The 12,012-nt window shown below is 41.1% G+C and overlaps 1 protein-coding gene across 3 annotated transcripts in view; it reads left to right on the top strand.

Annotated features, from left to right (window-relative positions):
• Positions 1-4,662: 4,662 nt before the first annotated feature.
• cadm2b (cell adhesion molecule 2b) overlaps positions 4,663-12,012 on the top strand; it is a 156,118-nt gene continuing 148,768 nt past the window's right edge. For 2 of the 3 annotated variants that reach the window (XM_054793554.1, XM_054793551.1), the window contains exon 1: positions 4,663-4,931. In XM_054793554.1, the coding sequence (XP_054649529.1) occupies positions 4,868-4,931 (64 nt within the window). In that variant the 5' untranslated portion in view covers positions 4,663-4,867. The remainder of the gene's footprint in view (positions 4,932-12,012) is intronic. The other variant, XM_054793553.1, reaches the window with a different exon arrangement.

Here is a 12,012-nt window from a genome sequence, read left to right as displayed (position 1 = left end):
CGAAAAACTATATTTATCTGGCGGAGTAACGCGACGCCTCGCTCGTCTCAGCGTCACTCACAACGCCTCAAGCCACTGCAACGGGACAGACGGAAGAGTGGATACTACTGGCGCTCAATTTTGCTACGGAGACTCGACAAGATGCGGACTGAAGCACAAGCCTTGTGCTGGAAGACACAGCCACCCCAATGAGAGCGGATATTGTCCGCTCGTGTCGTTGCTGTTTCTATGCTGCTGTTGTTGACGGAAGTAGCGTTAGCTCCTCTGGACTATGTGACATCAATGCACCCAGGAAATGTTTTAAATCGTCAAAATACTGTAAGTTACACATGTTATCACCAATGTACTTGTTAATGCATGATCACATGTATATACAAGGTTAGAGGTGTTTTAGAGGGCCTTATAGCCGAAATGGGTACCTCCCCTGACGTGCATTGTTAGCTGGCTCATACTAACTCATTTTCTCTCATTAGAACGCACAGAAAAGGGGAAAGAAAAGTGTTCATGTTTCACAGGGATTGTGGATGATGGACAAAATTCCACCAAAAAGTGCACCTTTCCTTTAATGCTGCTAAAATGATATTTTTCCTCCATCTCATATAATTCTTGTAAAAATACGAATTCTTGTAAAATTACTGCTGATTTTTTTTTTTTTTTTTTAAAGTTTTCATGTTAAATGATATTTTTAGAAACAAAAACAGCCATGGGCTGCAAATGGCGCCTGGGACACAATTTTTGGACCCCCGTGGTATAGAAGCTATAATAACAGACAGTCCCGTAATGTGTTTATGAGCAAGGGAGAACAGATGGCGGCAAATTTGTTTGTGGCGGGCCACCCGCTGTTTACATTGGGTTGGTTTTAGTAACTTCAATGTACAAAAAGTATGAAAGTAGCCCCGCATCCTTTCATTTTTATGTATGCGTCGCTCATTGGAAGATGTTTGGCCACCTCTGCATGTTTACAGTCATGAAACAATGCAGTAAAACGTCAAATGAATGGGTTTTCACAATGAAATCATAAATCTTCCCACAAATGGGACGAATCATAATTGTAATTTATTCCACTGCAGCTTTGAATCATCTGCAACCCTTTTGCATGTTTCGGCCTTTTGAACCCCCACGCTGGAAGCCGCAACGCGTTCAGCACGGTTAACCCGAGCGCAAGCTATAGCCAGACGCGCCTGGGCCTCCGCAGACGCTCGCTTACGATTCACGGCGGAGCGCCGCGATGGAAACTATTCAATCCTGCGAGGCCTGAAGGTCAATTCCTCATCACTTCATTAGATCTGTGAGAGCAGATAACTCTCATGCGGCCTCCAAACAACCGGGAAAGAAAAGAAGAATGTGCGAGCACCGACTCGGAGGAGCATGTTTTACGCTGTGCTCGTCTTTGAGACACAAAAGTCCGCCGTTGCAAATGAAAGATGGATTTCATCAAACATCAACACTGAGTGCGAAGCAGAGCACATCAAGGACTGTGATGATTGTTGCTCTTGTCCAACGTAACAGACACCATGTATCACATACAAAGTATGAATATTAAAGAGTGGGACAGGAGGACACAAACATTAGCAAGACTAGCATAGCTATGGGATGCTAAAGTGCTAACATGACACTTTAACATCATGCTGAAGAAAAGCTAAATGATCAAACTTACAGTTCCCGCGTCTCTAGCTGATTGACAGTTGGCACAGCTCCGTTTTAAGATGTGTAGCGAAGCCTTTTTTTTTTTTTAATCAAGTGGTGGGCGTATACACAGGGCGGGCACATCTAGCTAGGGGCGGGTCACAGATGGTATCATGTCCGTGAGAAAGGAGGTTTTTCATTTGGCTTAAGCCAGCATTTGAGCCCCTCAAGTGTTTATGCACGCTTCTTGTTGTTGCTTATGTTTTATGATAAAGTAAAAAAGGTTTCTTCAGGATTTTATGTGTTGCCTTGACTTCGGCTTGGATGACGAGACAATGTTTAAACTGGATGTGTACATGAACAGGCACAAATTGTTCACAAACTTTTGGAATTGAACTTTTTTTGTGCTCACCACTGATCCACTAATCCAGGGGTGTCCAAGCTGTTTCCAGTGAGGGCCGCATATGAAAAACAAAAGGATGCAACTTTGCCACTTTGATATTTTGCAAAGCAACACATGTCGATATGCTAAGTTATAAAGAGTGGTGTTTAAAAGTGTTTGCCCCCTTCCTTTGTTTGTTGTTTGTCACACTTACTGTACATTAAATGTTTCAGGTCATCAAGCACATGTACATTTTAGTCAATGACAACACAACTGATCACAATGCTGTTTTTAAATGAAATTTTTAATTAGGGGAGAAAAAAAAATCCAAACCTACATGGCCCTGTGTGAAAGTCATTGCCCCCAAACCAGTTTGGGCCACCCTCAGAAGTAACAACTGCAATCAAGCGTTTGTGATAACTTGCAATGAGTCTCTTACAGCGCTGGGGAGGAATTTTGGCCCACTCATCTTTGCCGAATTGTTGTCATTCAGCCACACGAGAGGGTTTTCCAGCATGAATCGCCTTTTTAAGGTCATGCCACAGCATCTCAACAGGATTCAGGTCAGGACTTGGACTAGTCTCAAGGTCTTCATTTTGTTTTTCTTCATCCATTCAGAGGTGGACTTGCTGGTGTGTTTTGGATCATTGTCCTGCTGCAGAACCCGAGTTGGTTTCAGCTTGAGGTCACCAACAGATGGCCGGACATTCTCCTTCAGGATGTTTTGGTAGACAGCAGAATTCATGTTTCCACAGCAAGTCTTCCAGGTCCTGAAGCAGCAAAACAGCCCCGGACCATCACACTACCACCACCATATTTTACTGTTGGCATGCTGTTCTTTTTCTGAAATATGGCGTTGTTTTTACGCCTGATGTAATGGGACACACACCTTCCAAAAAGTTCAACTTTTGTCTCGTCAGACCACAGAGTATTTTCCCAAAGGTCTTGGGGATCCTCAAGATGTTTTCTAGCAAAATTTAGATGAGCCTTAATGTTGTTTTTGTTCAGCAGTGGTTTTGGTCTTGGAACTCTGCCATGCAGGCTGTTTTTGCCCAGTGTCTTTCTTATGGTGGAGTCATGAACACTGACCTCAACGGAGGCAAGTGAGGCCTGCAGTTCTTTGGATGTTGTAGTGGGGTCTTTTGTGACCTCTTGGATGAGTCGTTGCTGTGCTCTAAACAATAAAAGGTTTCATTTAAAAACTGCATTTTGTGTTCAGTTTTGTTGCCATGGACTAATATTTAAATTTGCTGGATGATCTGAAAGTTACATAAGTGTAACAAACATGCAAAAAAAAAAAAGAAATAAGGAAGGGGGCAAACACAGTTTTACACCACTGTGTATTTCATGTCATCTTTGTGATGTAGGCGAAAAAGCCTATCATTAATATCACCTTCACTCTTTGCTCTTTTTTGCCCCTATTTTTTTTTAATTTTCCAAATCATTTTTTCTTGTAATATGACTTTATTTCCATAATATTATAACCTTTTCTCCAAGCTCAATTTCCAATAATTACAACTTGATTTTGTTTTGTTTCTCATATTACGACTTTTAAATAGCTTATTTTTTTCTTTCATATCCAGCTCTATGCTACTAAAATGACATTTATTTTTTATTAAAGTTTATTCTCGTAAAATTGTAACATTTTTCTTGTTGGAAGACGACTTTTTTCTCTTTTTTTATTCTCGTAAAGTTACAGCAGAGGTTTTTTTTTCATTTCTGCTTGTGTTTTTTAAATTTTCCAGCTATTTCAACTTTCTTCTTAAGTTTCTTTTCATAGTTATGACTTTATTCCCATAATATTTTGACTTTATTCTCGTAAACTTAACTTTTTCCACAACGTTATTTTTACAACTTTATCATTTTATTATTCTTATAAAATTCTGATTTTTTTTCTTGTTCGATTACATTTTTCTCAATATTTTGACTTCATTCTCGTAAAAGTACATCTGTTTTTTTTTTAAATTTCAGCTGTTTTTTGTAATTTCCCAACTATTTTTACTTTCTTCTTGTAAAGTTTCTTCTCACAATTGACTTTATTCCCATAATATTATGACTTTATTCTCGTAACGTAACATTTTTCAACAACCTTGTTTACCAAAATGTACAACTTTTTTCGTTGTTTTGTTTCTCATAATATTACGACTTTTTAAAAAAATGAACGTCTTTCTTTAATAGTTCAACTTTATGCTACTCAAATGGCTCATATGACGTTATCCTCATAAAATTATGACTTGTTAAAGTTCAACTTTTTTTCTTGTAAAATTAATGTTGATTTCTTTGTTTTTCCCGTTTTTGCTGTACTGATTGCCCCATCCAAGCCCCATCTACTGGATGCGGTGATGAAGTGCAGCACCTGTATGCCTCTGCACGTGGGGAATCGAACCTGTGGATTTAGAGTTCCATGCCACCCGGCCTTCCAGAACATCATAGGTATTGTGATGTTATGGCATCCGCTCCCCCCAAAAGGTAAAATTCTTTTGACTTGCAGGTGTTGTCCATTGGCTGACATCCTCCTCAGTTGCCCAGAAGTAGGCGGGGCCTCGTTTCTCCTCAGCCAATTAGAGAGCAGCAGCGGAGCAAAGGGGCTGCACATGCACGCTGCCGAGCCAGCAATCCGCGCCGTCCTGCTCCAGAACAGTACCATCTGCACCTCCCCCCCACCCCCCACCTCCTCCGCCTCTCAGGACTCAGCATCATCATCATCATCATCATCATCATCACCGCCACCACGCAGAGTTCACCCATGTAAAGTCCGGCTCAGTCTCAAGCACGAGCGCCCACCTGGATACGCGAGGGAGCGTCCGGTCCACCGAAGGCAAGGCAAGACGAGTCGAGTGTCGACTTGACAAGTGAAAGATGATGATGGTCCAGCAGCGCCTGCTCTTCATCCTCTCCAGCCTGTGCGCGTGCATCTTTGGAGGTGAGCGCGGGATGCTGCAGACGGGCGTGGTGTGCGTGTGCGCGTGCGTGGACCAACAATTCCTCAACATGCGTGTGTGTTGGAGTCCGCTGCGCAGGAATGCGCGCAAGTTGAATTGCGTGTGTGTGTGCGTGCGCGCGCGCGGTGACACAAGTTTGTCGTGTGTGTGTGTGTGGTGTAGGGGGGGAGGACAAGTTGCGTCCAAGCATGTGTCACACAGCTGCAGTCACCTCCACTTTGTCTCTTCATGCGGTATAGAGGTGCACTCAAGGTGGTGTGTGTGTGTGTGTGTGTAAGTGTGCGCGCCCGCGCGCGCGCGATGCGTGTAATTGTTTTGCAGCTTCGTGCAATTTGTGTATTGATGATCGATTTGCCGGGAGTGAAAGTGACTGCGTTCGTTGCAATGTGTTGTTGGGCTGTGTATCAAAGTTAACCTGCTGTCATCAGAGACAGGTGCGCGTGAAGCCCCTTCCCCGATGACCATGACCAGAACTCCCCCAAAATATCCCCCAAACCCCACCCCTCATTAGTCCCACCCTTGTACGTGCACGGAGCCACCACAGTCGTGGATGGACACACAACCGTTAAAAAAAACACCTAATAATAAAATGAATAAATCCCATTTCCCATCCATTCAACAGTATTTTTTTTTAGATGTCAAAGATTTTTTTAAATTATTTTTTTCATATTTTATGTTTATAGCTCATATATTTTTCTACTTATAAGTAGTTTCTCCATCAGGGGTTGCCACAGCTTTATTTAACGTCCTTTTTTTACGTCAGGTGCCCTTTCTGCAGCAACCCTCTCATTTGGCCCTGGGACCAGTGACATAAACAGCCTAGAATCATTCTACTAAGGGAACATCATGTCCTCAGTCGACGTAGTAGTCCAATTAGTCACCAGGTTACACCACATTTGACCCCTTATTGCCATAAAGGTCTCTCTCAAACACATACAAAAAATGAATAAATAAATAATATATATATTATATTATAAGGGATGTCCGATAACATCGGCCCACTGATTTATCAACCCCATATTCGGCATAAAATTGTAATATCGGTCAATATTGGTATCTGCATTTTTCCCTGTAATAAAGTTGATTAAACATAATGGTGTATATAGGCCTATGCGCTCCTGTATTTGCCGGTGCTCAAGTGATGACCTCATCAAACTGCCTCTCAAGCGTGTAAACAAACGTGGGAGGCTAATAGCAAGCTTGCTTGCTCCTTCCATCCATCCATTTTCTAAATATGCCACCTATCCTCACTAGGAAGTAAGCGACGGTAAAATCTGACACTATGTGCACGCACGATTGGGGACGTCTGTGAAAATGCTGCTTTTTCATATGATGTCGGGTGTATTTTCATTCCTATAGATCTCAGTTGTTAGGTCGATTACTTTTCCTCTTCAATTTTGCATTGGATTTATACTGAGTGTTGGACCATCTCTAGTGCTTTGAAAGTTAAGTCCAACTTTAGGCTTTTGAAACTCATGGATCGGAGGTTCAGGACAAGATAGAAGGTATGTAGGATATACTGTAAATTCACTTCAATATATATATCTGCAGATGAAATGTCATTCAAATCTGATATATGTATATGTATATATGTATATGTTGTTTAATGTTTTAATGAAACTGACTTTTTTCCAATGGAAACCCCCCCACAAAATCTAGAATATTTTCAGATCACTCGGTCATCAAGTTATTACAGTCGTGAGCCAATGGGACCTACATGGTCTCGAGGGTAAAGAGTGTTTGCATATATGCAAATGTTTTATTCTATAAACCTTGCAGGCGGATCGTGGAATTATAAAAAAAAAGTAATAAAACAAATCCTGGCGATGTTTCATACAATCCACGACATGAACCCAACTGAATTCATTTGCTGTCCAAAACAGCAGCACGCGCTGAGGTCTCTCAGCTGAATTCCAGCGTGGCGTCTGATTGCACGTCGTAAAAAACCAAAAACAAAACGTAACTTTTGGCGACTTTTCCGGCCGTAAGCGCACCGGTAGACTGACAGGTGGTCGCTCCACAGTGTTGTGTGCGTGCGTGTCTATGTTGCGGTGAGCTGTTCGCCTTGTGAGTTCTGCCCGTTCTTCTCAGGTTTTTGCTGTTTCTGTGCATTCCTGCATAATGTTTTGTGTCAAAACTGGAGAGATGTTTGATGTAAGGTCTTAGGGTGACCTAGAACTTTAACAAATACCCCTTTTGCCATTTGTGCCATATAAAATACTCATTTTCATACAATGCATCATAGAAAATTCTTATTTTACGTATGGTTGGGGTTTTATCGTACAAGAGTTATTGTCTACCATGAGTTTCATTTTTCTCAAGCTGTTTATGTTTCTGGAAATTGGCTGAAACGGCCGAACGTTTAGTTGTCGCAGCGCCACCTCCTTTTCTGTGAAGCCTGTTTGTTTTATGACCACAGGGAACGACGCATTGATGTGTTCTGTCTTTCTGTTCGATATTATTATTATTATTATTATTATTATTATTATTATTATACCCTTAGATTCAGTAGCTTGGTGAACTGTCAGTCTAATAGCTTCCCATAGAAGGCCTTCTTGACACACACACACTCACATAGCACAATCGGAGTTGCACAACACTTACATATGACTGATGGAAACATACTGGGAGAAGAGGCAGACACACAAAAGATGCAGTGTTTAAACCTTAGTTACCCCGGGGGTACAAGACTGCCCTTCTGTTTCAAGTGCGCGCACCTCCTGCCTGACTACTCCTTTTAAAGAGCCAAGTCCTCCCCAGTTGAAGGTTAGACTTCTAAGTCACGGGAGAGGGGAACTCACCCAGTTATGAACAGCCTGATGTGTGCAGGCAGCCCCACTTCATCCAGACTATGCAATGTAGAGTAACTGTTTTATATCATCCACAGCACTGGACCCTACCCTTCATAGCTGCTTCCCCTCATTTCCAATTGTTGCTCTTGTTAAGTACCTGGGATCATTTACTCAATCAGAAGGACCTGTTCATTTAAATTGTAAGCCGGAACAACCTATAAGGAACTCCCGTGATTAATTTTGTATTAAAGAAGGCTCAGGGTGACTCTCTTCATCGTTTTATAAAGACAAATGTTTTTTTTTCCTCACTCTCTCACACAAGCTTAACTTTCACTCTCTAGAGGGGCGCAGCAACTGCTAAGGTTAACGTGCATCCAAAAGCAGACTTTTGTCTTGAAGAAGACTTTATCAACACGCAGCATCACAAGTTGGCACGTGCACATAACCTCAAAATGTACAGTAGTTTATGTGAAAATTCCAATTGTGAATTGCGTTTCCAAAGCGGGCTAAGGCAGCAATGGGGTAGCTAAAGACCTGCCTCACGGTCACTGACTTCACGGACAGATGTTTTATTGACAAAGGACACTTCCAAGCCGGATTCTCCAATATTCATCCAATTATCGTACTCCCTTGCCACTTTATGCTTCAAATTTCACTTTTTTGTGTTTGAATACAGTAAAAAAATATGCAAAACCAAATTTTCCTTTTTTTCCAAGGTTAAAAACAGCTAAATGAGGTAAAATACAAATATCAGAGGACGCACTGTGATATGTGGTATTCTACACTGGTCACTAGGTGTCAGTAATGTTACTGTAATGTTGGGTGAGACACACAAGCACCAGACTTGATTGCCAGACTTGAACAACAGGCTTTTATTGCCAGTTTGAATGATCTCACAACAGGCACAATAATCCCTAACACGGCTACTGTTGCGGCCGCAAAACTCAACTCTGAACCTCCAACGTCACTTCCTGTTCTCCACTCGACTTCCCTTGCACAGCAACACATTTACAGCAAGTTTGATATCTTATTTTCTCTTAGTATGTCTTCTATATTGGGTAATAGGAGTGTAAAGGTAAGTACAGGGATTTTATTTCATGTCTTGAGGGCTCCAATAATATTAAAAAGTGTATTTAGAAGGTCCTAAACAGGTTTTCTATGCTCTGAGAACAAAAATATTCCGTTTATAAAGCCCCGGTCACACCGCCCGAACTTTGCTGTAGCGTTCCTGGAGCGGTGAAAAAAATTCATCACCGCTCGTAACCATTCACCACCGTTTAACAGAAGTTGGCCCCCGTTAAGGCAAGGCCGTATACGCTCGGCCACCGCTGATGGTCCCCCCTACCGCTCTAAACGTTTTGAGCTGCACAAAATATTGCGAGCGGTGAGGAGGGGGCAATTTTCCGCCACGGCAAAGTTCATCACCGCGCCAACAACGCCCAGTCAAAGCTTGGCGCCGCTAGACACAAATTCGTGGACGCTTGGGTCCGCTAGGCCAACGCAGAAATCTTGAACGCTGGACCACTGCTGCTTCGCCAGCTTTGCCCGGGCGTTGACTAAACGTTGCACAAACTTTGGTGGAGCGGCTGTAAGCATTTTACGAGCGGACACAAGATTGCTGCAATGGTGTCAGGCGTTGAAGCAGCGATGAAGCAGCGATCCATTGCGGTGATGAACTTTGGTTTGGCATTGGTGTGGCGGTGTCGGAGGGGGACCAGAATTTGGCTATAAATATGGGGAGAAACGGCCCAGGAGCCCATTAGTCTGTTGTGGCATTGCTTTGACTTTAGCGCCCTCTGCTGTACAGTTGCTGAAAATCAGTGAAGCTAACCTAAGCTTCAATTAAAACATTGCAGATGATGTAAAAATACAATACAACGTTGGAGTTTATTCAAATTCACACTGAAGCGATGCAGCATTATGTGTTATACTGTATGTACAATACATGGATAATTGATCTGCATGCGCAGAACGCTGCTCTATCAACACCCCGTCACCGCTAAACCAACGTTCGCTACCATTAAACCAACGCTAAAGCAACGCTGGCTTCAGCGGTGCACCGCTAGGACAACGCCTGTGTTTTAGATTTTTTTTTCCCATTTTGTGCGCGGTTACGAGCGGTGATGAATTTTTTTCACCGCTCCAGCGACGCTACAGCAAAGTTCGGGCGGTGTGACCGGGCCTCAAATAAGGAATCCTACTTTGCAGAAACTCACTTCACGTGGTCGGATTGTGGAAGCAAAGAATGCAAATTGATATTCATGGAGTCCTTTTTTAGAATAAACTTACCATAGAGCCCCAATGGGATCCAATTAGCAAAAGTCCATTAGCAGTAAAGTACACTGGCTGACGATCAAGTACTTCATCCGTTTTGATGGCGTGCAGGAGTGCTGCTTCTGACATATTCTATTGATTTTGCGAGTGTTTGGTTAGTGACATTTCCCAAAAGAAGCTCCAAGGACATGTTTTGTTTCGATTTCTCTTGAATTTCCTCATATCTCCGAGCCACAAACGTCAGATTTAAAGGTAATTTTTTGCATATTTCAAACAAAAGTGTATTTTATTTATTTATTTTTTTTAGGTACATTACCACGGAAAATAAGAACGCTGCAGCATCCTGGAATGAAAATAATTGACTTGCTGACTGATTTTAGTTGAAATGCTGGTAGCAATTTATTTATTAATGTCAATACCCCAACCCAGTGGTTGCTGGTTCGATCCTGGATCCCACTGTAATCTTTCAATGTATTTATACATTTCATTACATTCAGTTTGCATTTCCACTTTCCAACATTTCAAATTCTGTTGTTCTTAGTCAGCTCATTCAGGACGTCTAGGCCAGGGGTGTCCAAAGTGCGGCCCAGGGGCCATTTGCAGCCTGTGGCTGTGTTTTTTTGGGCCTACAGCACATTCTAAAAATATAATTTGACAAGAAAAAAAAAAAACCTGCAAAAATGGAAAAAATTAGCAGTGATCTTACAAGAATAAAGTCCAAATATTAAGAAAAAACTTGTAATCTAAGAAGAAAAAGACAATAATGTAATATTATGAGGAAAATATATTTTTTTAGTAGCATAAAGTTGAAGTATTAAAGAAAAAAGATGTAATATTATAATAAACAAAAAATGTTGTAATATATGGAAAATTAGGTTGGGGAAAAAGTTCTACGAGTCAAAATACTATGGAAATATCTTAAAAATATTATGGAAATAAACTCATAATATTATGAGAAAAAAAATTTAGAAGAAAGTAGAAATATTTGGAAATGAAAAAAACAGCAAAAATGGAAAAATCAGCAGTAATTTTACAAGAATAAGTCAATAGTAAGGGAAAAAGTCGTACTGTAATGAGCACCGAGTAGAAATATTAAAGGAAAAAAAAAGCTTTTTTTGGTTGGTTTTTTTTCAAATTCAGATTGGGGAAAATGTTATACTGCGAATAAAGTCATAATATTACAAAAAGAACATTCACAAGAACAACGCAAAAGTATTTACAAACCCTCCACCCCAGAAAAACAGCAAAATGGGAAGTTGATTGTTAATTTTTACATAATTTTTCACCTATATCACAAAGTCAAATTGTAATGGAATCATGTCATAATTATGAGAATAAAATTGACTGGAAGAAAGTTGAAATATTTGGAAAATGGAAAAAAACCCAACATCAAAAATGGGGGGAAACAACTAATTAAAGCTCAGACAGTTTGAAATAAATCTTAGCATTTTGTTACAAAATATTCATGTGGCAAAGTTGCATGCTTTCATTTTTCACCATGTGGCCCTCCGAAACATGACCTATCAGAAGTTTCCTAAAAATTCCCACATTTTCCATAATTCAGTATTTTAATGAATGAGCAATGTTAAAGTCGCCCCCTATTGGTGGGAATACATTTGCCATGTAACATTCAGTCCTTACCACGGCAATAATTGGTGTGTGTTGACTCATTTTCAGTGCACAGTAAATCTATACCGCTATACAAGCTGTACACAGACTACTCTAAAAGATATCCTAGTACACTTTCTATAGTATTGTCCCTTGACAAAACATACTTTCATAAAAACTGCCGTGTGGCCCAGTTTCTGCTTCACATTTGCTGGAATTCATGTTTTTCTTTGTTGAACCGCAGCTACTCTGTGCCTCTAGCACTCGTGCAGCCGCATACAGTGACGCTCCTGCCGTCACGCTTGTCTGTAGGCAAGACGCAATTATCTTGCAACTCACTTGTGTTGGAATTCATGTTTGTTCCCTTAATCGCACGCAGCTCCCGGCA

Source organism: Dunckerocampus dactyliophorus, chromosome 12 (assembly GCF_027744805.1).
Source record: "Dunckerocampus dactyliophorus isolate RoL2022-P2 chromosome 12, RoL_Ddac_1.1, whole genome shotgun sequence".
Lineage (NCBI taxonomy): Eukaryota > Metazoa > Chordata > Actinopteri > Syngnathiformes > Syngnathidae > Dunckerocampus > Dunckerocampus dactyliophorus.
The sequence above is the reverse complement of the archived record's forward strand: the minus strand, read 5'-3'. Positions and strand labels throughout refer to the sequence as shown.